General features: G+C 40.4%; 1 protein-coding gene across 1 annotated transcript in view; it reads right to left on the reverse strand.

Annotated features, from left to right (window-relative positions):
• Positions 1–19,285: 19,285 nt before the first annotated feature.
• The window catches only part of LOC139461059 (uncharacterized), a 44,100-nt gene continuing 37,523 nt past the window's right edge, over positions 19,286–25,862 (reverse strand). Inside the window, exons 15-18 of the mRNA XM_071242575.1 lie at positions 24,881–25,121; positions 23,590–23,842; positions 21,852–21,992; positions 19,286–20,213 (exon numbers count right to left, since the gene is read on the reverse strand). Of these exons, the coding sequence (XP_071098676.1) occupies positions 20,045–20,213; positions 21,852–21,992; positions 23,590–23,842; positions 24,881–25,121 (804 nt within the window). The 3' untranslated portion in view covers positions 19,286–20,044. The remainder of the gene's footprint in view (positions 20,214–21,851; positions 21,993–23,589; positions 23,843–24,880; positions 25,122–25,862) is intronic.

Raw genomic sequence — 25,862 nt, forward strand, 5'->3', positions numbered from 1 at the left:
TGCTTAAACATGTCTGTAGCATGTTTGGTGTTTCCAGGGATGACAGAAATATGCTCCAGTAGCTAGGTAGTGTATATTGGTATCCAGAAATATATTTTTGTACCGAGTTAGATAGCTTAATCATATAGTAACTACACACTATTACAGTTAAAATGTCGTCATATTATAGGATTTTGTTTGCCTGGCGTAATTTTACCAAAAAGGGGGAAAGTATTTGTATTATATCTTATTCTTTCTAACATTGTAAATAATGATGTATTTCCCCCACCCAGCCATATACACACCGACCGAACCATATTTAAAAGGAATACCCCTATCAATAAGTATATCGGAAGGCGGATAAGATCTTATTAGGACTCTACGCAAATCGCTGAATTGGTTGAAATCAAGACAGCATCGATTGTGTTTCTTTTGTACATATATTTACACATGTTTGTATACTTTGGGATTTTTTTCTCACATTTGTAATAAATACTTCAATAGTGTCTGTTGTCTTGTTGTTTATACACAACGGTAAAATCAGATTCGAACGATGTTAATGCATGATCATGTGTCATCCTAATTCGACATTGTATTGCTGCTCATGCTATCAACCACCGGTTTGCTTGCATCGGATCAGTTATTAGCAGAGTGCCATGACAGAGACATAACGTTGTTAGATTCATGTTGATTGTTTTGTTGTTTGACACCGCACTCATATATACTAGTATTCCAGCTATACGAAGACGGTCTGTATAAATAATGGAGTCTGGACCAGACAATCCAGTGACATCATGAGCATCGATCCACGCAATTGGGATCAATGACACGCATCAAACCAAGTCAGCGAGCCTGACCACCCGATCCCGTTAATCGTCTCTTACGACAAGCATTGTCGCCTACTACGGCAAGCATGGGTTGCTGAAGACCTATTCTATCCCAGATCTTGACCTATTTTCTATCCCAGGCCCCGGGATCATGAAAGTGGTCTTAGTTGAAATTTTGCTGAACACGAATTTTTTCTTAAGTTTTTAAGATTTTGGTTAGCCAAGAGTCGGTCTAAGACTGGATCTTGAAACGTTCTTAGCAAAATCTTAGCAATTTCTAAGTTTTAGACCGTCGCCATAGGGACACGCGCATGTTAAACCGTACTACGGTAATCATTGGAACTCTTCAGTGAATGGAGATGCGAAATACGTGTTGCTTGCAAACACAGCTGTTGCGTGTGACATGTCGTCTGCGGTAGCTGTCAACCATGGATGACAAGAAACGAAAGGTTAATTGGTCTAAAGAAGAAGAGGTGCTGTTGGTGGAGGAGGTTTCAAAATGGGAGGGCATTCTGTTTGGAAAGCTGGACGGACGTCACCGGACCGGACAGCGGAAGACCAAGCTTTGGGAAGAGATTTCGAGCATACTTAACTCGTGAGTAAAACACTGAGTTACTGCAAATTTACAGATCGAAAGTTATCTTTGCTTGCAAAATTTGTATCCACATCCTACCCTTGTGAAGATATATACTGTTCTTATGGTCGTCGAAACGATATTTGCGGTTATCTATTATGCAAAGCTACGTCGTTTTACATCGATCCCAACTGCGTGGGATTACATAATTATTTACATGTAAGCCAACATTAGTTTACTGATATGGATATGAAATAAATTAAATTGATGGAAAAACATGACAGAACTAATAACATGTTACATCATATGTAAGTCACATATGTGTGTGTATATATATATATGCAGCATTTTCAATATTTTGAATACGGAATCATAATAGAATTATGTGTAATAACTGTTTTGTTTTTACATATTTCAGGATCAGTGGACAAAGGCGAGGAGGAATTATCAGCAGCAGTGCCTCTGGACATAAACATGTCTAGCCTGGGGGTGGAGGACTTCTTGTCGAACAGCATCATCCTCGCACCTATTGATGTGCAACCTCCAAAGAATTTTACTACATAGGAAGAAATGTTTAGGGAGGAGCTCCAGAGAATCCAGGATAGCAGAATACTTATAAAAGAGCAGACAAAATTGGCTCAGCTGAAACAAAAATTAACAATCCTTCAAATTAGACAAATTGAGCCATTTTTTATTGAATAATCCATGTGCCCTTAATGTCATGCCATCTTTCATAATTAGTGCCAACCTGTTAAATTGTTTCATACACATTAATTATAAGTTGATAAAGAAGAGACAATTTATGGATAACAACTCTACATGTGTTCTCTGGCCATCTTGATCTAACAGTATTATTCTCCTGTTGTCGTTGTTTAAGTGAGTTAATATTTCAAGTCACATCGGCATTATTTCAGCCACTAAACTACTCGTGTTAAACTCTCTGACATATGCAATTGTTGTTACTGTTAATCCTCCATCAACACTAAGTATTCTGTTCCATGTTCATTATTCAGCATTGATTAACAACGGTATAATGATCTATTCAGAAGTGTCGCCTTTACAGTAAATGAAGAAGTTGTTATCCTTAAATTGTCTCTACTTTGGCCGACTGATTTAAGTTGTTGTTTTTTTAAATGAAGTAGCTCTGGGCAATGTGGTCTCTGATGCCAAAGCCATCATTTCTCTGAAACTGCTGCTGTTACTGATCTGGACACCGAATTGTCAACTCATCCACATGCTTAATTGTATATCCGTTTCAAAATTCCTATATAATGTAAAATTGCACAGGAAACAACATATTTACATGATCTGGTCGGATTGGTTCTCAGTCCCAAAGATAGACATGGAAATCGTCTCTTTGAAATACCGAAAGTTTGTTCAATCAGAACAGTGTTCTGCAGAGAGAATAATTATATCTGTTTCTGTATCTGATATTCCCAGTGTTGTAATAGGGTTGGTTGGTTTGTTGTTTAACGCCGCACTCAGCAATAATCCATCTATATGACGGCGGTCTGTAAATAATCGAGTCTGGATCAGACAATCCAGTGACTAATATCATGAGCATCGATCCACGCAATTGGGACCGATGACATGCATCAACCCAGTCAGCGAGCCTGACCACCCGATCCTGTTAGTCGCCTTTTACAACAAGCATAGTCACCTTTTAGCGCAAGCATGGGTTGCTGAAGACCTATTCTACCCCGAAATCTTCACGGGTCTGTTGTGGTAGGGAGTCATCAGGTATCGTCTACAGGGGTATCCAGAGTCATCCAGCAAGGAATCCATCATGAACACCTGAAATATATATGTGCAATTTGTTTAAATATGTTTTTAAACTTTAATTCATAAAGGACAACTATGATAAGAGCCCAATTTTACCCACAATTTCTGAATATGAAATTAATTTGACAAGAAACTTGGTAATGTAGTCATATATGTTCATGTTAATAGTAATTATAGTCTCTGTCTTTTTGGATGTTTTGGACTTGAGTCAACATTGAATGTAGATGCTTATATTCATAGAAATCTTTTCAGTATGGATGACATTTCGGGGAAACCTTTACTGATTTTCTAAGGATATGGGTGAAGAATTCATCTTGAGTCACAGAATATCATGTTTGTTTGTTTGTTTTGTTGTTTAACGCCGCACTCTGCAATATTCCAGCTATATGACGGCGGTCTGTAAATAATCGAGTTTGGACCAAACAATCAAGTGATTAATATCAGCCTTGTGAGAACCTAAGGTAGAATGTGTCCCCAGCATTCCCTTATTGGTGGTAAGAGGCGACTAAACTGGAGAAACCTCTTCATTTGTCGTTGGTTGCTGTGTCGGTTGAGGAGGTTAGTCTGGTGGTTGAGGGCACAGGCTCCGTTGCGAATTGGAACCTTTCTTCACCTAGAGACCCGTGAAGATTCCGGGGTAGAATAGGTCTTCAGCAACCAATGCTTGTAAAAGGCGACTAACGGGATCGGGTGGTCAGGCTCGCTGACTTGGTTGATGCATGTCATCGGTTCCAATTGCGTGGATCGATGCACAAGATGTCAATCACTGGATTGTCTGGTCCAGACTCGATTATTTACAGACCGCCGTCATTTAGCTGGAATATTGCTGATCGCAGCGTAAAACCACAAACAAAACTTCACCTCGACGGGCAGTACTATGGTCCTTGGTGCCGTTTAAAGTGTCTTACCGCTACGACCTTCTAAACCACGTCGTAAAACACCTCTTAAATATGTGTGCCGTTTTACAAAGACCTCCTAACTTTACACCTCATCGTAAACAACTTCTAATTCTACGATAGGTTAATTAGGGGCACTTGTAACTAGCTTACGACATCCCTACTCAACGTCTGAAATGGCGACATTTTTGAGAATTAAAGACATTTTGAACGGGAGAAACATTAGGCGAGGTCGAATATTCAGGAATAGGACTCAAGTGTTGATTCCTTTGACCGACACACAACTGATGGCCAGGTATCGCTTTCCTCGGCATACCATCCTACAGCGGGTTGATCGGGTCAGCTCGAGATATCTCGGCCGTTCCAACGTTCGTGTGCCTTACCTGTTCATGTTCAAGTGTTAGTAACACTTATATATACTATTCAAAAGGGGAATTCCTAAGGGAATTAGGAGATGTACACGGTATTGCCAAATCAAGTGGTTGTCGCGTGTTGAAAAAGACAACAGATGGAATTGTAAAGTCGTATGACTTGATCCGGTTTCCAACGCCCGAAAAAGACGCCAAACTAGCGGAGGATTTCTGCCACATCTGTGGTCGGCATAGATTGTACTTTGATACCTATTCAACGACCAGCATTAGATGAAGCAGTATATGTGTGCAGAAAAGGATTCCACGCAATCAATGTGCAAGCTGTGTGCGACGCCCAACTCCGGTAAATATCCTTGACCCTTGCAATGTAAACAAACATGCTGGACCAGACAATCAAGTGATTGACATCATGAGCATCGATCCACGCACTTGGGATCGATGACATGCATCAACCAAGTCAGCCAGCCTGACCACCCGATCCCGTTGGTCGCTTTTACGACAAGCATAATCGCCTTAATCGCCTTCTACGGCAAGCATGCGTTGCTGAAGACCTATTCTTCCAGTGGCATTTAGTCTCATATTTAAATTATGATTATTATTATAATCATGATTAGTAATGGTGTTATTTGTGAAACTTATTTGCAATTGGTATCTTTGTTTGAAAAATAAGACTGTACTGTTACTTTATTTGTTCATCATAGATCATATCACTTCCTGTTGCATGAAAACTGGCCAGATTGATGATGTGGTTTTGAGGAAAAAACCCTCTCCTGTTCTTTCACATTATACAATAACAATGAGGGGTTAATAATATTTTGAAGTGAAGTGGTGGTTAGTAGTTGTGTATGTTTTGACGGTGGTTTGTTGTTTTACGCCGCACTCCAGTATTCCAGCTATATACATGACGGCGGTCTGTAAATAATAGTCTGGACCAGACAATCCAGTGATTAATATCATGAGCATCGATCAACGCAATTGTGATCGATGACATGTATCAACCAAGTCAGCGAACCTGACCATGTTTTGAAGAGAAAACACACATGAAAATAATCTGACCTAATTTAACTATTACTACATAATGTAATCCAGTATAGGGCCACATAAACCACTTCCCTCAAAAAAATGTTCCCCTTTTTCCTATTAGTTTCACAAAACGTCACAGATTTATGACCCTTGAAACACATGACAATATCTTGTTCCGTTTTTGAACATTCGGGAAAAAAGGAAGTTGAAATTAATGAATAAATATACAACAGAATGTGTCCCCCTACTTTCTTGCGTGAAAATCATATACATCAACTTATGGTGGCCTCACTTTAGATTTTATGAGAGTTTCTTTTTAACGTATCAGCTGAAAAAGGCGCTTACTTCTTTGTGATGTGTTTCCAGATCTTCTTAGCTGCTGTATTTGTAAAGGCGGAATTCAGCGTGTCAAAATTACTTTCAACACCTGACAATGATATCTATGTCAGCCGAAGAGAAGTTTCTTTTTCTGTTCTTTAGTGCAAAAGCGTCCATAACTCATACCGTAGTTCTATGTCGTCTGCCGTTTCGAAGGGGAACAACTCTAATATTACAATCTTCCGTGTTTCCACACAAGAGAGTTACTATTTTTTGCCGATACAGTTTGTTATCGCTGGATTTACTATTCAAACCTACACACTTGACAGCTAGAGATGGAACTATCGATGTGGAACAGACTATCATAAACGTCAACAGGCTTGTTGTTATCTATACTAACCATTAATAACCGACCCGTGAAGATCCGGGGTAGAATAGGTCTTCAGCAACCCATGCTTGCTGTAAAAGGTGACTATGCTTGTCGTAAAAGGCGACTAACGGGATCGGGTGGTCAGGCTCGCTGACTTGGTTGAAGCATGTCATCGATCCCAATCATTGCGTGGATCGATGCTCATGATATCAATCACTGGATTGTCTGGTCCAGACTCGATTATTTACAGACCGCCGTCATATAGCTGGAATATTGCTGAGTGCGGCGTTAAACAATACACCAATCAACCAACCATTAATAAACTTTTATTTTATATATGTTTAGCATTTTGGCTTTTCTTTGATGAAAATTAACAGTTGCGCTTCCATTTCCGGTTTGAATTGCATAGCGTTAGGATTTAGTAAATCTAATCTCACTCTTATAGTAAGAGGGGTATACGACAGGCTTCAACAACCCAGACTAACAGGATCGGGTGGTCAGGCTCTCTGATTGACTTGGTTGATGCATGCCATCGTATCCCAATTGCGTGAATCGATCCTCATGATTGTCTGGTCCAGTCGCGATTTTTTTCCAGACCGCTGTCACATATAGCTGTAATACTACTGATTGCAGCGTTAGACAACAAACCAAACAACCAACCAACATTGCCGTACGTGTGATGTTAATGTGAACCAAAATAAACAACATGTTAAAAAAACTCCTTCGTCGCAGATTCCTTCGCTCAGTAATTAAACATAACCACCGAGTGAATCAGTTATTAGACATACTGTAAACAGGGATTTTTTTGCGACCGTTTTATTATTGCGAGTTTTGCGAACGAGACTCAATCGCAAAAATTAAAAACGCAAAAATAAGTATAAATAATACATACATACTTTATTCATTGCAACACGTCATCAAATGTTGAAATCATCAACCAGAACTACAAGTTACTCAATAAGTTAAAAACACAAATGAATGCAGAATGGTCACACAATACATCACACATGACAGTGTAAACAGACCAGTTAGTGTCACTGTTACCTCACAGTAATCCTGCCTTCTTCCAACCACGCTTGATTGCGTCAGTGTCCTTTGCAATTTTGTCCACACATGACATGACACTGAGTTGAGTCAATTATCGTATTTGATAATTGGTCGCAATCTCTTCCGGTCAACTTTCCGGCCAACTCAGTAAATCTAGCTTCACGTAGGAATATACGGTAATGAAAACGCCGAAAAAGCAGCTAAACTATCCCTCAAAATCCCAGAAATAAGCTTAAACTTACCCATCTCAAAATCAGAAATTAAAAGTGTAAACAAACAAAAATCACCAAAAAATGGCATAACCTATATCTAAACTCAAATAGCCAAATCAAAAGAGTGCTCAGCAAACCACTAACCAAACCAAAAATTCTACATCCATCAAAAAAAATCGACAGAGTAATCACTAAACTCCAAACAGGACACACCAACCTAAATAACCACCTAAAAAAATACACTACAGGTAACTGCCCACACTGCAAACAACTAGAAACCCCAGAACACGCACTCATCCACTGCACACACTACCTAACACATCGAACCGCATTACAAACCACCCTCAATCTAAACAAGGCTCTCACTCTAGAAGCAATACTAAACCCACAAAATAAACTAGAAAACTTCAAGGCCTTAGGCGTATTCTTAATCAAAACGGAACTAATAAAACGCATCTAAAACCATAATAACCTACCAAATCAAAATCACATAAACAAACAAACATCCACCATACCAATCTCCCTTAGTTCTCCTCCCCAACCCCATCGGCATCTATTCCAAATCTCAAAATTCCCAAATTCTATATAAGCAACCCCTAAAGCCCCCTCTTGGGTTGCACAGACCACCCTCGCCCCTTTCGGAAACACATTAAATGGCCTGGCCGGGCCCGTGTGCGAAATACGCATCAGTCGGAAAGCGCACGTTAAATCTCCAAAGTAAGTAAGTAAGTAAGCTGTCTATTTGTTGGTACGCGAGGGGTCATCTCAACACGGCAGCTCGCAAAAATATCTCGTCGCAGTATTGTCTTTGGCGTGGTATTCGCAATATTTTAACGGCGCAGAAATAAAGCTGTTTACAGTAATCACTGAAATTTTCAGTCATTAGACTTAATCACTGATTATACTTGTTTCCTGTAACATATATACTATGTACCCAGCAATATTGGCATTTGTAATATATAACTTTATAAGACATGTTCATGTGTCAGATCCAATATGAATGAATATTATCAATTATCAGAAAACAGGAAATGTTTTGCTTCAAATTTAATGAAAGTAAAGTTTAACAAACCAATGACTTGACTTACCTTGTTGTAACAGGTCATGTATTGTTAAACCTCTCGTTTGATTTAGAGTCCTTCCACAAAGTGTAGGCCGTGGTATCGGCCCGATCGTTGCTGGCTCTATAACAGAATACATTTGTATGATATAATGTACAGTGTAATCGATGCAAATGAGGTCACCTATAAGAAACTACGTTTCCATGAATGCAAGGTCTGCTAAAAATAAATGTTTTGTCGAACATTCCCAATAAGTTTAATTTGGGGTTGCAAAGGTTTCAGCCCTGGAAACGGACATGCTGATCGCTTTTTATCTATTATTTTTTAGAATAATATCACGTGATGAAGAAAGGTTATCCCTTTGAGTCTTTCTGTATTGTAAATATAATATGTTTCTTACACATCCTAAAATATGTTAGGAATAAACTATATGTGTAATGCTGGCCAAACGCAAATGCGATGTTTATTCCTAACAGTCAGTTGTTACGATACACCCTGCTAATAATCTCTATGTGTTACAGTAACTCAAATGTAAGTCAAACTTCAGTATATTGTAGTGTTAGTAATAGTATTATATGAACTTGCATAGCGGACCAATAAATGTTTTACTAGACTCAGGTATCAGACAAGTGACTTAACATTTTCAGACTCCATTTGCATGTACATGCACATACTTCACCACATACACTCCACTGTGAACATCTATTTTCCGGGAAAAATATTCCTGTAAGGAACCAGGAATCAGAGGTAATGAAGGGATGGTCAACATGCAATTTGACCGACTCTAGGGGATGGTCATAAAACATACTACACATATTTGGGGACATTTTATAATATAATATTAAGCGCTTTTCCATTATGTCTTTTCAGATGGAACAGGGACATGCGGAGGGTCATCGAAAAATATGACAAGCATTAGGATAGAGGGTCATTATTGTCAGTACGTTGGTGCATAACAAAAACATCTGTCTCACCTGTGTTTCCACCAACCGCCACCAATCCCCCACGTATTTAATCGCCAGTCGTTAAGTACACAGAATTAAAATAATAAAATCATTTCCAGTCCTTCATTTTCACTGCCTTCATCCTCAGGTGTCTCACTGTCACTTGCAAACCTTTGGGGTCTTTTTCTCTTCCTTGAATTTTCATCATTTTCTATATCAAGGTTTGAGGTTTCCTCTGCTCTGCTCGTTTGCAGTGTTTGCGGGCTTTCGTGAAATCAGCATACTCTGTAAGGTAATCCAGTAACTATGATTTACAGTTGCATGGCTTGAGATATTATTCATATAAGGGTAACGCTATTTTTCAGGGCTTCTGCAATTGATAATGCTCTGAAAAATAGAGTTAGTTATTATAGCTAAAATGGATTGATTTTGTTATCAAATAAAAAGAAACAACAATATCGGTTTTGAAACATTTACTGCAATCAACACGAATGTCACTGACCCTTTTATACAAAAATGGAAACGTCAGAGACAAACCCGACGACGTCACTATTCAACGTGCCGTCACCTACCCCTATCCTATGACGTCACCTAACAACGGGCGTAATAATGGCCCATCGTCAAGCAATATGAGGGCATTATCAAGTCACAGTAGCCTGCTCATTTCTGATAACATGCGGGTGGTTTAATGATAATTCTATCCATTTTAGCTATAATACAAAAAAGACGCCAGTTGAGGGCCCTCCGCCGTGGCATGGCAATGGGATCTTTGTACTCCCTCCCGCGGAAACAGGAGGCAGGTAGATTTGGACTGCCGCTGTAGAAGCAGCAGCCAAGAACCCAGTGTTATTTGATATTAATATGCTGTCCCGCCAGCACCTTGCCAAACAGCCACGCCAGCAGGCCATTACTGGGCTGCAAGCGGGACTGCCATCCACAACGGTTAGACCCGTGAAGATTCCGGGGTAGGATAGGTCTTCAGCAACCCATGCTTGCCTTATAAAAAGGTGACTATGCTTCTCATAAAAGCCGACTAACGGGATCGGGTGGTCAGGCTCGCTGACTTGGTTGATGTATGTGTTACCCAGGTCACATTCACTCAGAATGACTGAAAACTGAAAACAACAAAGAATTTGGGTCACGTTTGTTTTATATTTGATAAAACATGGCTGACAAAGATACGTCATGTTAATACATGTTTATGCTTCAAGTTTTCAACTTGGTGTGTCAACACTCATTCAATATACTAGGCATACAGTAAAGTATTATAATACCCAACTAGTTCTTGGTTACTTATATTTTCGATGTCCACATTAGATGACAAGACCCATCAACACAACTTGCAATGGAACTAATTGATAACATTAATATCAACTTTCAAGAAACCCTAAAAGATAAATCCATGCATTCATGGTAACCATAACACCAGTGAGATGCTAAATTTCCATACTGTATTACAACATTGCATAAATATCAAATACTCTATAAAAGTGAACTAATTATATACTTGGCATATGATATGTGTGAAAATAATACCTTAATGAATTATACTTCCAATAGTTTGTTATTACAAATGAAAACTAAGAAATTACAGATTATCTTATAAATGAGTATTGAGTCAAACTGCATTACATTGTGAAGTGTCGTAAAATCAGTGTGTAAACAAGACAACAAGAATTACCTCCCTTTAACTAAGACATGCTATGCTATGAAATGGGATGTGCTGTAACTTATTTTGGTTCAGCTCAATTATAATGCAGAAAAGTTATATTTACAATGATTATGCTATATGCTTGAAGTGTGTTCTTACAAAATATACAACGAAGGTATGCCAAATGATGTACATGAAAATGTGGGAGGTCACGTGACCTCAAATATGAACGATCAGCGAGGTGTGGACAAATATAGCTTTTTATTGTAACTTTTGCTTGAAAACATTGCCTGAGGAGTGTGTGTACATGTTTGACAGCGATACACATCATATATATTTGTGTGAGTACTCAAACGACAAATGACCTTGACTGTCCTTCGCTACCATGTCGTCCGTGAACACTGACTTGGCGATGCGTTATCGTTAAGCAAGTAATTATCTAATTACAACATTATCTATACAGCCAAATATGGTTATTTCAAATCTACATGTTCTTATCTACATAAATACCTATGTTGTGGTCTTATCTCTACCGTTAATTATCATACATACCTGAAAACAACAAAGAATTTGGGTCACGTTTGTTTTATATTTGATAAAACATGGCTGACAAAGATACGTCAGCCAATGACGTAAGCGCTTACCATTTGACAGTGCGCTAAGCGGCACAACTTCCAGAGGACTGACAGAGTGATTTCCCTTAGACCGTGGACGAGCCACTCAACATGTATCTACTTACACCCTTGAAAATACGGAATATATTACACAGGGGATGCAAAATTTAACTGAATGCACTTACAATGGGTGAAAGGTACTATAATACAACACATGTCATCGATCCCAAAAGCGTGGATCGTTGTTCATGTTGTTAATCACTGGATTGTCTGGTCCAGACTCGATTATTTACAGACCGCCGTCATATATCTGGCTGGGACCCGTGAAGATTCCGGGTTAGAAAAGGTCTTCAGCAACCAATGCTTGCTTTAAAAGGCGACTAACGGGAGCGGGTTGTCAGGATCGCTGACTTAGTTGATACATGTCATCGATCCAAATTGCGTGGATCGATGCTCATGATATTAATCACTGGATTGTCTGGTCCAGACCGCCGTCACATAACTCGAGTATCTGCTGAGTGCGCCGTTAAACAACAAACTAACCAACCAACCATCATAAAGCTGGAATATTGCTGAGTGCGGCGTTAAACAACAAACCAACCACAACGGTGGAGCTTGGGTAGGAAGAGGCTACAGTAATACCTCGTTGGTATAATTATGATTGTTGCCGCAGTGCTTTCAGCAATGCAGCATTTTGGGCCTTCATCCCGGCGTGTGTGAGGTTGACGTTATCCACATAATGTTCCGGCTTTGGGGTAATGGCGACAACCTGGCCACCCAGCTGCCCCTTGACTAAGTTGGATATGCGGCGGTTGAGCTTCTTGCGTTTGATCTCGATGACGCTAACGTTGTTGGCTCCACGCCATTCAAGCCGCGGCAGCATGCTTGACCATACAATAGTGGCAGCTGGGCAGCGCAGGCGGATGTTTAAGAAGTCCTGATAAGACACTATCAAATAAGTCCTTGGACAGGACTTGACACAGGTCGTTTGAGCCTAGGTGCACTATGATATACGACCTGCATGGGCTCCTCTCGTCGATCAGCTTGTCAATTCGACCCTTTAGGTCCTGCCATCTATAAGGCCGACCACACTACACCACCATCCAGGCCCAGGTTGCTGCGCCAAGGCCCGAGGTAGCTGCGCAGCCTGGCAGCGTAGCTGGACCCGATTATCCAGGCTGGCCCTGTAACCCACAAAGCAGTGATGTCAGGCCTCAAAGTTTGTTTTTTTTCAAAGGAGCCATTTGGCTCCTAATTTTTTTTCAAGAAGTCAAATAGAATTTTAAGGAGCCAAAAGTAATGACTTAACTGAGCTTCTGCATAACAAAACACAAAAAAATCCATTAGTTTGAATAATCAGTTTTATATCATGAACTGTTGTTGAATTTTTTAAGTTTTTCAGACAAACAAGCTTTAGAAACATTGTGTCAGTAACATCATAAGACAAGCTTTAGAACATTACAATACTGGTAATTATGTTATATTTCAACTGTATCTTACAAATCCAGCATTTTTTAATGTTCAAAATAAAAGCTAATCTATAACATCATGTTTCATTCTCCAAACTTATTTACATCAGATTATCAAATGATTTTAATGCATGTTTTCATGAAATTTATGTATTTTTAATTTCAAAGTGCATTTAAAATTTATCAATTTATCTTCCTTTCAATTCAAATAAAGATTTATTTTTAGATTGTGCTCTCATCTGGCCATATTTGAGCCACGAATATTTCAGCCAGTCCTGTTTGAATGTTCGTTTACCAGTGCCAGTGGCAGGTTTTGGTTTATCGAACGAGTCGACAGACGAATTAACACACGAATTGCCGCACTTAAATGTAAAAACTATCTTTTTTAATATCTTATGACAAGAGATATTTATTTAGTCGCCAAACTTAATTAAAGACAAGGAGCCAGTTGGCGACTGACATGAAAATACCTGTAGCAAAATTCTAAACTAGATCGCCATGGTGACCAACTTGGATGGATGTTAGTATTATCTAAGTAGTGGAGGTATTCTGATGTAAGTTTTGAATGCGGCTGATGTCCACCGCCCCAACTGCTGTATATCTGCTGTGGCAGGATACCCTGTAAGGCAGCTGTTGTCGCTGCTCCGATACGGAAGGAATGTGAAGAATTAAGATGAGCATTTATATCGTCTTTAGTTGCCCTTAATGTCTTTCTCAGCGCGGTCTGAAATTAAAATTTTGTTAAAGGCAAAGAGTTTGCATGGAAGAAGAAATATCCACTTGTTGCTAGCCGAACTGTCAAGAAAGATGCCAGGGCTTTCACAGGGCTAAGTGTGGACTGAGGAGCGGCTTGTATAGAAATGCGAGTGCCACGACCTTGCTGGTCCGTCTTCGATGATCTTAGGACAACCTCCATGTATTAAGATAGATCGCTGTCAAAGGACAAGTCGGATAACCAAAATGCCCTTTGTGTTGTGTCTGTTGCTGAGCCAGTCACTACTTCGCTTACCCTGCAAAAGCCAAAGAAGGTTAACAGGTATGCCGACGAGAAAAGTAATGCTTCATAAGAATTGCTACATACCGTGGGGAGGAGCTGCATGATGCGAAGTAATAATTCCACAGTGATAGGTTGTCTTGCGTCAGTGCGCCGAGAGAGCCTGGACATCCTGGCAATGGCCTTCTGCACTAGAAAATGGTTACACATGCCCTGCATAGAATTTAGCCTCTGCACCGATGCCAAGGCTGAGACATAAGAGCGCGCTGTACTAGGTGACCCGTGAAGATCCGGGGTACAATATCCCTTCAGCAACACACGCTTGCCGTAAAAGGCGACTATGCTTGTCAAAAGAGGCGACTAACGGGATCGGGTGGTCAGGCTCGCTGACTTGGTTGATGCATGTCAATTGTCCCAATAGCGTGGATCGATGTTCATGTTGTTAATCACTGGATTGTCTGGTCCAGACTCGATTATTTACACACCGCCGTCATATAGCTGGAATATTGCTGAGTGCGGAGTAAAACAACCAACCATGCAACTAAAATCCACAGACAAGAGATTTAGCAGCATCCTAATTCCAATATCGTTGATCAGCTTTTGCCAGTCAAAAAAAAGTGGGGACACCTGTCGTTCCATCTTGTCTCATCTCGTCTGAGGAACATTCACTCTGGATGTTGACTTGAGTTGTACATACACCTTTCAACATCTGTTATTGTGTGAATCTCTAGATCCGGACTTGAATATTCCAAATGCCAAGTCTGGGCAAACAACATCGTTGTTCCCTTCCATGCAGATTACCTCCAACTCTCAATAAGAAGTAGTCTATTACATAGCTGTTTTGTTTTGCCATGTGTAATTGTCCATGTTGAAAATAGCACTGGTTTCTCAAAGCCCAAAGTTAGCCAAGTGGAAGTATAACATATTCCTGTAGCTGTTACTCTCTCCAGTACATCCGCAATGAGCACGGTGTTACGCGGAACACTACTGATTGAAAGTGCATGATGAAGTGTGTCTCGGTGCTGGTTATTGTAAATGTTGGAATAATTGTCAATGCTGTGGAAGATTTTGTGTTCAGAAATATACATGATGTTGGTTGGTTGGTTGTTAAATGGACCCGTGGAGATTCCGGGGTAATCGAGTTTGGACCAGACAATCCAGTGATTGAAATCATGAGCATCGATCCACGCAATTGGGATCGATGACATGCATCAACCAAATCAGCGAGCCTGACCAACCGATTCCGTTAGTCGCCTTTTACGACAAGCATAGTTACCTTTTACGACAAGCATTGGGTGCTGAAGATCTCTTCTACCCTGGAATCTTCACGGGTCCCACGCTATTGGGATACGATGACATGCATCAATGCCCGTGAAGATCCGGGGTAGAATAGGTCTTCAGCAACCCATACTTGTCGTTAAAGCTGACTATCCAATTGCGTGGATCGATGCTCATGATATCAATCACTGGATTGTCTGGTCCAGACTCGATTATTTTACAGACCGCACGGTCATCTAGCTGTAATATTGCTGAGTGTGGCGTAAAACAACAAACCTAACCAAACCGAACCAAAACATGCATCGACAAGTCAGCGAGCCTGACCAAACGATCCCGTTTACTAACCTCTGTACGACAAGCATGGGTTGTTGAAGAACTATTCTACCTCGGATCTTCACGGGTTCGATGTCACAGGAACTCGATGATAGCGTGTATAACATAATATTATCCTTTTTTATAAAAAAAACCACACCCATCTACATATGTATATAGAGGGTTGTGATATTCTCTCTCTCTGTATATAGAGGGTTGTGATATTCTCTCTCTCTCTCTCTCTCTCTCTCTCTCTATATATATATATATATATATATACATAATAAAATAATAAAGTCCATGTTAGTCCATCATCTTCTTTAAATCAGTTTCAGACATAGTACTATCGCTGTCTCATGACAGCTCTTCAGTGTAACTGACAATGACAGTGGATACAGGATGGATAGGTGAATTACTTAATGATGTTCAAGTAGTCATGTCTGTTGGCATCTTCCTGACTGACACGTTGCCACACAGCTGGAGGATGAACAGTCTGGAAGTGGGGGTTCCTGGCCACATACAGCTCCAGCTCCGACCACTCCACCTGGGCAGACACTGTGTCACATCCACAGGTATGGGGCAGCTGAGCGAAGTGGTGTAGGATCTGTCTCAAGTCTTCATTTCTAGATTGTTAAAGTGAGTGAGTGAGTATTGCTTTACGCCGCTTTTAGCAAAATTCCAGCAATATCACGGCGGGGGACACCAGAAATGGGCTTCACACATTGTACCCATGTCGGGAATCGAACCCGCGTCTTCGGCGTGACGAGCGAACACTTTAACCACGAGGCTACCCGACTGCCCCTGTATTGATAAAGAGCTAAAGACAGAAATATGCATATATTTAAAGATATTTGAAATTAATATTATTCCATTTAAATTAATATATCTGAATGCCCCAAAAAGTTAAAATATATTCTTTCCCTTTTCTTATGAATATTATGATCATTTTATACATCAAAAGAACCCAAAAGATTTGAGGTTTTTGCCATCAACTATTATGTAAAAATACTGTAATTGTGACATATTAATGATTGTTAATTTAGTTTGATTATAAAACATACTGCATGACATGTATCACAAATAGTATTTTATGATGTGTATGATTACCTTACCATTTCCATTGTTAGGTGATGGCCAATTCTTGTGATCGAAGATGTGGCAGGCAGCAAAGGCAGTGAAATCAGCAAGGGCTTTGGAGAACCTCTAATGTATGCAGTCAATCACCTTCTGAAGTATCTGGCGATTCTGTGTCTTCAGGATTTTGATATCCACAACATTGTCCAAAGCGGTGCCTTTATAGACTCCATTAACAAAGAGTCTGTTACATCATGAGAGAATTCCTGAAGCTGAGGTCATCATTGCCTGGAGGGCTGTCTGGGCACATTGCAGCTTGGTCACAGCACTGCTGACATTGATGTTATCCCGTTGAAAAAGCAGGCTCACATTTGACACCTCAGTGAGGGCATCCTTCAGGAAGTAGAGATACCAAATAAGTTTAACTTGTCTTAGCTGAGAGAGTCTTCCTCTGGCCTTGGCCCTGTCTTCTGCCTTGTTGCTGACATCTATATAATCCATATAGTGGATGATGATAAGCACCCAGTTGGGACCCGTGAAGATCCGGGGTAGAATAGGTCTTAAGCAACCTATGCTTGTCGTAAGAGGTGACTAACAGGATCGGGGGTTCAGGCTCGCTGACTTGGTTGATGCATGTCTTCGTATTCCAACATTGGGTGGTCGATGTTCATGATGGCAATCAATGGATTGTCTGGTTCAGACTCGATTATTTACAGACCGCCGTCATATAGTTGGAATATTGCCGAGTGCGGCGTTAAACAACATATACACAAACTTACATATTCCGTGATGTGAATCTATGTAACATTCCCCACTGAACCTACATGTAGCCTTTGAAATCTGAGACATGGACGGTCAGATGGCCATTGTTATGATGACAAGTTGGACCTGGCACCTGGACCTGTAATGATACGGCTGCCAGTGGCCATATTGGAAAATAGAAACAGTCGTTAGTCATCCTCGTAAACATCTACTCTGAAACAACTGGACCAATTGAGCTTACATATAATGAGTGAGTGAGTGCGTGAATTGGGTTTAACGCCGCTTTAACAATATTCCAGTTATATCGCGGCGTGTCAGCTCAATGTGGAGGAAAGCCCGAAGTGATGCAGGTCTCAGACGTTTACCACTTCGGTATAACCCACGAGCACTGGACCCGTGAATATTCCGGGGTAGAATAGGTCTTCAGCAACACATGCTTGCCGTAAAAGGTGACTATGCTTGTCGTAAAAGGCGACCAACGGGATCGGGTGGTCAGGCTCGCTGACTTGGTTGATGCATGTCATCGACTCCAATTGCGTGGATCGATGCGCGTGATATTAATCACTGGATTGTCTGGTCCAGACTCGATTATTTACAGACCGCCGTCATATAGCTTACTACCAAACTGATAATCTTGTTGTTTTACTGCTCTTTGTCGACCTAATTATATATATATTCTAAGTGTATTTATTATTATTGCATCATAGCTATACGGCTGCAATATTGCAGATGCGATGTAAAACGTTATCTCCTTTTCTTATTTGCAAATTGTATTGCCTTTTGTGGTTTCAGACATGAAACTGTTTTTCAATATGCTTCGTTGATTATTCATCAATGTGATGTTATGATGTCATTATATTCGCCGATGCTGGTTTGATTTTGCGAGATCGGCCACTCACTTTTACGCGGAGTCGCTAGCTTTAGCTCACCTTACTGAAATATAGCGTCATTGCCTGTTTATAGTCCGTCGTGGGGGGGCGGTCGGATAGCCTAGTGGTTAAAGCGTTCGCTTGTCACGCCGAAGACCCGGGTTCGATTGCCGACATGGGTACAATGTGTGAAGCCCATTTCTGGTGTCCCCCGCCGTGATATTGCTGGAATATTGCTAAAAGCGGCGTAAAGCCATACTCACTCATTCACTATAGTCCGTCGTGAGTCGTCCGTCGCCGGTCGTGCGTCATAAACTTCTCAGAAAACACTGGACCAAGTAATTGAAACTTCATATACTTGTTCACACCAATGAATGTTTTCCAGATGTTATATTCCGTGGCTGAATAAACATTTTGTTACTAAATGTCATGAATTTTGTTCCTCGTGTAGGCAGTACTGGAGTCAAACACATGTTTTGCCGAATATTTAACGTGATTGATTTGTTTGACCTTTGCAGTTTGACCCTTTTCCTAAATTCACCAACCAGTGATGTAATCTGTATTTGTTTAATAGGTTCGAAATCCGCCGTGGGGGCCTCAAATTCATATAGCAGGAATATTGCTGAGTGCAGTAATAATTGTGACCTATTACGTGGTTAGACAGAGCTTGGTCGGGCGTGACGTACCATACATGATTAAATGTTGTTTGACGCAGGCATGACAGGATTCGACACACGATCTCAACATACACATTGAAATCATTCAACTCTGATTTTACAACCAAATTGTACAAAAAGACAACACACACTGAAGTACCGAAGTATTTAATACAAATGTGAGAAAAAATCCCGAAAACTTACGTACATAGTTGTGCAAGAGAAACACATTCGATGCTGCCTTATTACAAAGTAGTCAGTCCATGCTTGCCGTAAAAGGCGACTATGCTTGTCGTAAGAAGCGACTAACGGGATCGGGTTGACAGGCTCGCTGACTTGGATGATGCATGTCATCGATTCCCATTGCGTGGATCGATGCTCATGATATTAATCACAGGATTTTCTGGTCCAGACTCGATTATTTACAGACCGCCGTCATATAGCTGGAATATTGCTGAGTGCGGCGTTAAACAACAAACCAACATACCAACAAGCAAACCAACCAACAAAGTAGACGACGTATACCGGCATTTGTGCCATAAGGAAGATGACTTGTAAGTTTTTACTTGTTGCACACAAACAAGCCGTTTGAGACATGTTGGTTAATAAAAGAGTAATTTTGTGTCTCTTTGGCATTGGTTCGGTCAGTTTATATACACGAACGTTGATACTACTAAATTTCGTTTATCCGACATACTCGTTAATCCGACACAATTATATGCAACCCTCGATGTCGGATTAACGGGACTTGACTGTATATGGTTAAATGCAATACCTTAAAATATCACTTTTTACAGTGTCAGAAAGAATTCGACTTTATAAACATAGTTTGGTCCCTTCTTATTGGTAATATTTAAAGAGACAAACCAAATGCAATATTACACTTATTTTAACTATAAGAGATTGTCACATCACTGGAAGGTTAATTCAATATGTTAGACATCCAAAACCAATAATCATATTATTTTGCGACATGTATTTCCAAATATCTGTACATCAACTGAAGTATACACACGAACAATGATGCTGTTGTGGCTTCCATTGTGCTGTGTGCGCCTGATTCCGTCACGGTATTACTACCGGGTACCCTGACAGTAACCGCCCGCCCACGTCTTCTCCCGTCAGCCGACCTGGAAACAAGCAATACACACACATTTAATAACAGCTGTAACTGGAGATACAAAGCTGAAATGGTTTTCGAACAGAATTATTCATACAATTATTTGAACCAACTCATTTATTGCTTAGATTAAAATGCAATCAAATGATCTATGTACTGTTTGCATGTTAGAAACTGAATCTACTGTACATTTGTTCTGTGAATGTGAAAAAGTAAAAATATTGTGGAAATCCATATATATATATATATATATATATATATATATAGGAAAATAATAAAGTCCACGTTAGTCCATCATCTTCTTTATATCTGATATCTGAAACTGATATTTTATTATATATAACATGTACACCCGTGAACATTCACCTCATTTTTGTGTGTGTATATATATATATATATATATACATGACCCAGAGTTTATATTATATGGTTGAAAAAATACTAATTACACTATAAATATTAATTGCCAAATATTTAATTTATAAATGCACTCATTACAATATTTAAAAATGTAACAAGTTTTATTCACAATGTATGCTGTATCATTGTCTTTTTGAGAGCCATCGATGTAATTCTCATGCACTTGACCCTGTACAAACATGTATACATTCTTCTGGGTAAATGCTGCATGGATGCGATATGTGTGTCCCTTTTCCCCATAAACACTACAAGACCATTGCTGTTTAAATTATTTTGTATTAAGAAATAACGTAATAGAGGCTTATTCTGTGAACGGTTCCCCGTTACTGTGACATGGACTTAAAAAGAGATAAAAAATAAAATAGTTATGTCAAAATACGTTTACCATTGTTCATTTCCTTCAGCCAGGGTGGCCTCAAATGAATATGTAGCCACGTGGTTTTATTTTTCACGTGTGTATTTGTGAGTGAATGTTGTTAAACGTCGCAGTGAACAATATTCCAGACTTCTGTATATACTCGATTCTGGGCCCGGCACACCAGTGACTGAAAGCTTGAGGGGTGACCTTAACATTCGAAGCGTAATTACACGCCATCGGAAATGTTTCGGGGCCTGCCACTTGATCGATTCTTACGACAAGCGTGGTTACTGGTGTCCGAATCTAACGTGAAACGTGAATCAGCTAAGCAATTCCCGTCAAAGTATTTGCGAGGTTGAGACTGATAACTTAGCCTAGTTAAACGTACTTAGTCACACTGAAGATTTTACGAAATCTCATCAGGACCATGTTGGTACTTTTCTTTTCTCTTTTAAAAAGTCGTAATTACGAGAATAAAGTAATTACGAGAAAAAAGTCGTTATTACGACTTTTACAAATGATGAAAAACCCCGTGACATAATGACAAAGCAATAAATAGAATCTTTTTTTAACTATTTTACGAGTTTTGTAAAGACCTTTTCTCGTAATTACGACTTAATTATGGTTATTACGAGTTTTTAAAAGTCGTTATTACGAATATTTTCTCGTAATTATGAGTTTTTAAAAGTTGTAATTACGACCTTTTCCAATATGGTCCAAATGGGTTTTTGTAGAATTTATATAAAAGGTTTTAGTGAAACATATACCTAAACTCCCATTGGTATGGCGAAAATGTTACCCAACTCACTCATTCGAGGAAGTTGTTACAAACATTCGTGATTAGTCAATCTGTCACATTTTTTTACGTACTTGAGCGATACGAGGACTGTTTGCCCCTGGGCAACTGTCATTTCCGCTGATGCCGTCTGCCAGCTGTTTCCGCCGTCGGTGCTTGTTTCCAAACCTAGGCCAGGGAATGGCGACTTAAGATTTAGTCGACCATTATTATTTCTGAAAACATAAGAATTGACCTATACAGATCGTCAGCATACAAGGGGCCATGGGGACTTACAGTACTCTAGCTGCTGACCAATGTTGGCAAGTTTAGCCAGTGATTTAGAATAAGGACAATTATACTTATTGTGATAAACTCCGGTAGATATTGGGAGCGGCATAACCGTTTGCGTAATCATATTGAGTGAGTGAGTAGCTTTTACGCCGCTTTTTAGCAATATTCAGGCAATATCACGGCGGGGGACACCAGGAATGGGCTTCACACATTGTACCCATGTCGGAAATCGAACCCGGCTTTCAGCGTGACGAGCGAACGCTTTATCCACTAGTCTACCCCATCACCCCTGCATAATCATAAATAATCCATTGACGATTCCAATTATATCATGAGCATGTGTTTATACTGATACCAGGTGTTCGAGAAACACATGCAAAGGCAAGACAGCTGTTCACTTGAACAAATAAGGTATAGGTATAAGCCAGAATAGAACCCTCCCACGTTGTACAACCTTAATTTCTTAAAGACTGTAACACTGATCAAGCAACTGTTGAGAAAGAATCGTTTAATGCTCTTTGCAATCTTCGTAGAAAGCGTATGCCCGATTGTAATTCGATTGTCCTGAACCTTGGAGATAGATATGGTCACCACATTGTGTGACAAATGCCCCATGGATTAGGGAGGGAACATTTTCCTTACGTGTGCCGTGTTTTATATATAGTGGTGAATAAACACGACGTCTCCCATCCGCACTGCGAAGCATGAAACGTGACAACTCCATACTCGGTGACCTTGACACCACCGACGTTACAGCAAGCGATGCAGGTCCGTCAAAATGATACCTTGAACGGGTCGTCTCTCGCGAATACCTTCAGCGCATAAACGGTTTCTCAATGCGTGGGCTGATATCCTCCGCAATCCTGGTTTTGCCGCAGTTGCAGAGGTGGCTTTGGGGGTTCTTTCACGTAGCCGTATGAATATGTCCTTTGCTCTGGTAGTAGTATATGGTCGACCGGATCCACAGTCTTGTAATGGTGCTGGTGCTACGTCGACAAAAACTGGCTACAGCTAAAGATGACACTCCTGTTTGCAGTCGGTCGATAGCGTTGTTGCTTTGGGCTTACGTCAGTCGTGGAATGTTTTCGCCGTTCAATTGCTATAAGATGGTGAGGGCATGCAAATGCAAAGCCAACGTTTTGTATAGCCCAACAAGTGATGTTGCACGTGCACGTCATGGTTGGTGTGTTTATGCGCCAGGCTCTCACATGGTTGTATTTTTGCGATTTTCCCATCTTTTCACCAATTTTCTGCAGTACCTCTTTCTTTCCATACAAATCAATCCCAATCCACGCAGAACTGACCAATTCATTTTTGGTATTAATGTCGGCAACACTCTTACTTTTGCGTTTCATTTGCAGAGTATATAAGGTTTTTTCATTTGATTTATCTACTTTTGTTTTACCTCTGAACTGAAGAATCATGAAATGTAACTAAGCTAAACATTTAATACAGTGAATTTAGAATATCGCTACATTTCAAATTTTAACTGACTGGCTGACTCATTCACTACTCAAATGTAGAACTCTGAAAACAAACCTTGCCCCAGGGGGCGGCACCCGGTAAGTGATGTTAAGTTTATCAAGGGCAGGTAACTCCTGGTATCCTAACGAGTTTGCAAAATTTATCCAATCTTTTCGTTTTTCTTTGTTGCGCGTCTCTGCCTCCATTATGTCCTCCCATGCTGCCTTGTGCCACGCCCTTTCCGCTAGGGCAATTATCCTCGGGAATATCATGTAAAACAGGTTGTCTTGTGTTCGAACCGTCTCGCTCCATAAATGGCCTTGCATTCCTGGAAGGTCAATGAAGTAAATCAATTATATACATTAACCTAATAAATTAACAGGTACTGTAAATCTTGAAATTAATGCAAAAGTGAAATCAATGCGAAAAATGCACGTTGTCTCGCATTCATTCTCACTTTTGTCTCAAATTTGGCTGTTGTCAAGAGAGCCTCCCATCTAGTGGCTGCAGTATATTGGTAAAAAATATTTTTCGAGTATTATGCGCAGAAAAAAATCTCATCCCTTCAGGTGAACAACATGATGAATAAGGAAGAGAATTTATAAGTGCCAACTTCTTTATTATAAGGAACACAACGGGATGTCTTGTGTTGATGAAGGAGTAAGCATGTACTCCGAAACGTTGTCTTTCCTCTTAATAAAGACGTTGATATCCATAAATTCTCTTCCTTATGTGTATCACTTCTAAATGCCATTCAAAGACTTAACATGATAAATATTTCAACACATGCATGTGGGAAAACAAGTATATGGTAGGTGGACCTTCCCAAGAATACAAAAACAAGCAAGGGTTACCAGGTACATTCCCCAACTCAGACCACATATGGGATCTGTACTGCCGTATTATTATATATTTGAACGTACCTCAAGTTTTAAAAAAAGCTCGATTAAAACAATAATGCTTCATTTGAACATTCCGTGAAGATTCGGGGTAGAATTGATCTTCAGCAACCCATGCTTGCCGTATGAGGTGACTATGCTTGTCGTAAGAGGCGACAAACGGGATAGGGTGGTCAGGCTCGCTGACTTGGTTGATGCATGTCATCGATCCCAACTGCGTTGATCGATGCTCATGTTATCATTAACTGCATTGTCTGGTCCAGACTCGATTATTTACAGACCGCCGTCATATATCAGGGATATTGCTGCGTGCGGCGTTAAACAAACAAACAAACAAACATTTGAACATTCCTCCTGCACCTTGCCATGATGACCAACACTACCTAACACATCAAGTATTTTGGCCCGATGGAGTGGAGGAGAGGACCAAGGCGCTACCTCGTTCCCTGGAACATTACAAGACTCACCAAGAACATTTTCCGGTTTTGTAAGTGGAATACACAGGCTGCCGTCCTGGCCACACAGCTCCTCCTTTGTCATGGGGTCGCCATTGCGCCGGACGTCCACGTTCTCGTACACGGTGTCCGGCATGTACCCGAACGTCTTCCAGGTGTCGGTGAAACGGGGGCCCCAGTAGTACCCTCTCTCTTCCGGGTCCGGCTCATACGGGTGGTCAAAATACAGGTGCGTCACGTGAGCCAGAACAACCTGACAAAGCCGGAATAGGTACAATCAAAGATAGAAAAGGAAACAAGAACGGGACTGAGAATTTCATTACCAACCGATCAAAATGCACACTATTGTGTCCCATGATGGTACTTGCTGTTGCCCTGCCTGGAGCTTAGCATTAAGGGGCTGAAACAAGGACGGTCAGCTCGGAGAGGGGTATCCATGTTAAACTGCGGCATGGTATCTCATTTGGCTAGCACTATAAGATCGGCATAAGTCCAAGCAACCACACACGCAAGCACGCAAGCACGCACACACACACACACACACACACACACGCACACACACACACACACACACACACACACACGTGCAGGCACGTCTCTATATAAGTGCAATAATCCTGGACGCAACGTTAAGCCCCATTTCACCTCACCTCACCTATCGGACAGCGACCACGCTTGCTTTGCAATTCGACCCCGGCAGACAACATCAAACGTTTCGGGTGTCATGCGATCACTGTGTTAATTAGGTACACGAATAATAATCATAATCATAATCATAATCACATCATTATATTTAAGTGTGATACACATGATATATCGGAATGTAGTAGACATGTGGTGTTCATTTCAGTCCTCTCTCATTCACCGTCGTATTTACACGCTCCCTGTGTATAACATCCATTTCATCCCAGCCTGAACCACTCATCATATTTACACGCTCCCAGTTTATAACATCCATTTCATCCCCGCCCTGAACCACTCATCATATTTGCAC

This window comes from Haliotis cracherodii, unplaced genomic scaffold (assembly GCF_022045235.1).
Source record: "Haliotis cracherodii isolate W230 unplaced genomic scaffold, xgHalCrac1.p SCAF_14, whole genome shotgun sequence".
NCBI classification, from domain to species: Eukaryota; Metazoa; Mollusca; class Gastropoda; order Lepetellida; family Haliotidae; genus Haliotis; species Haliotis cracherodii.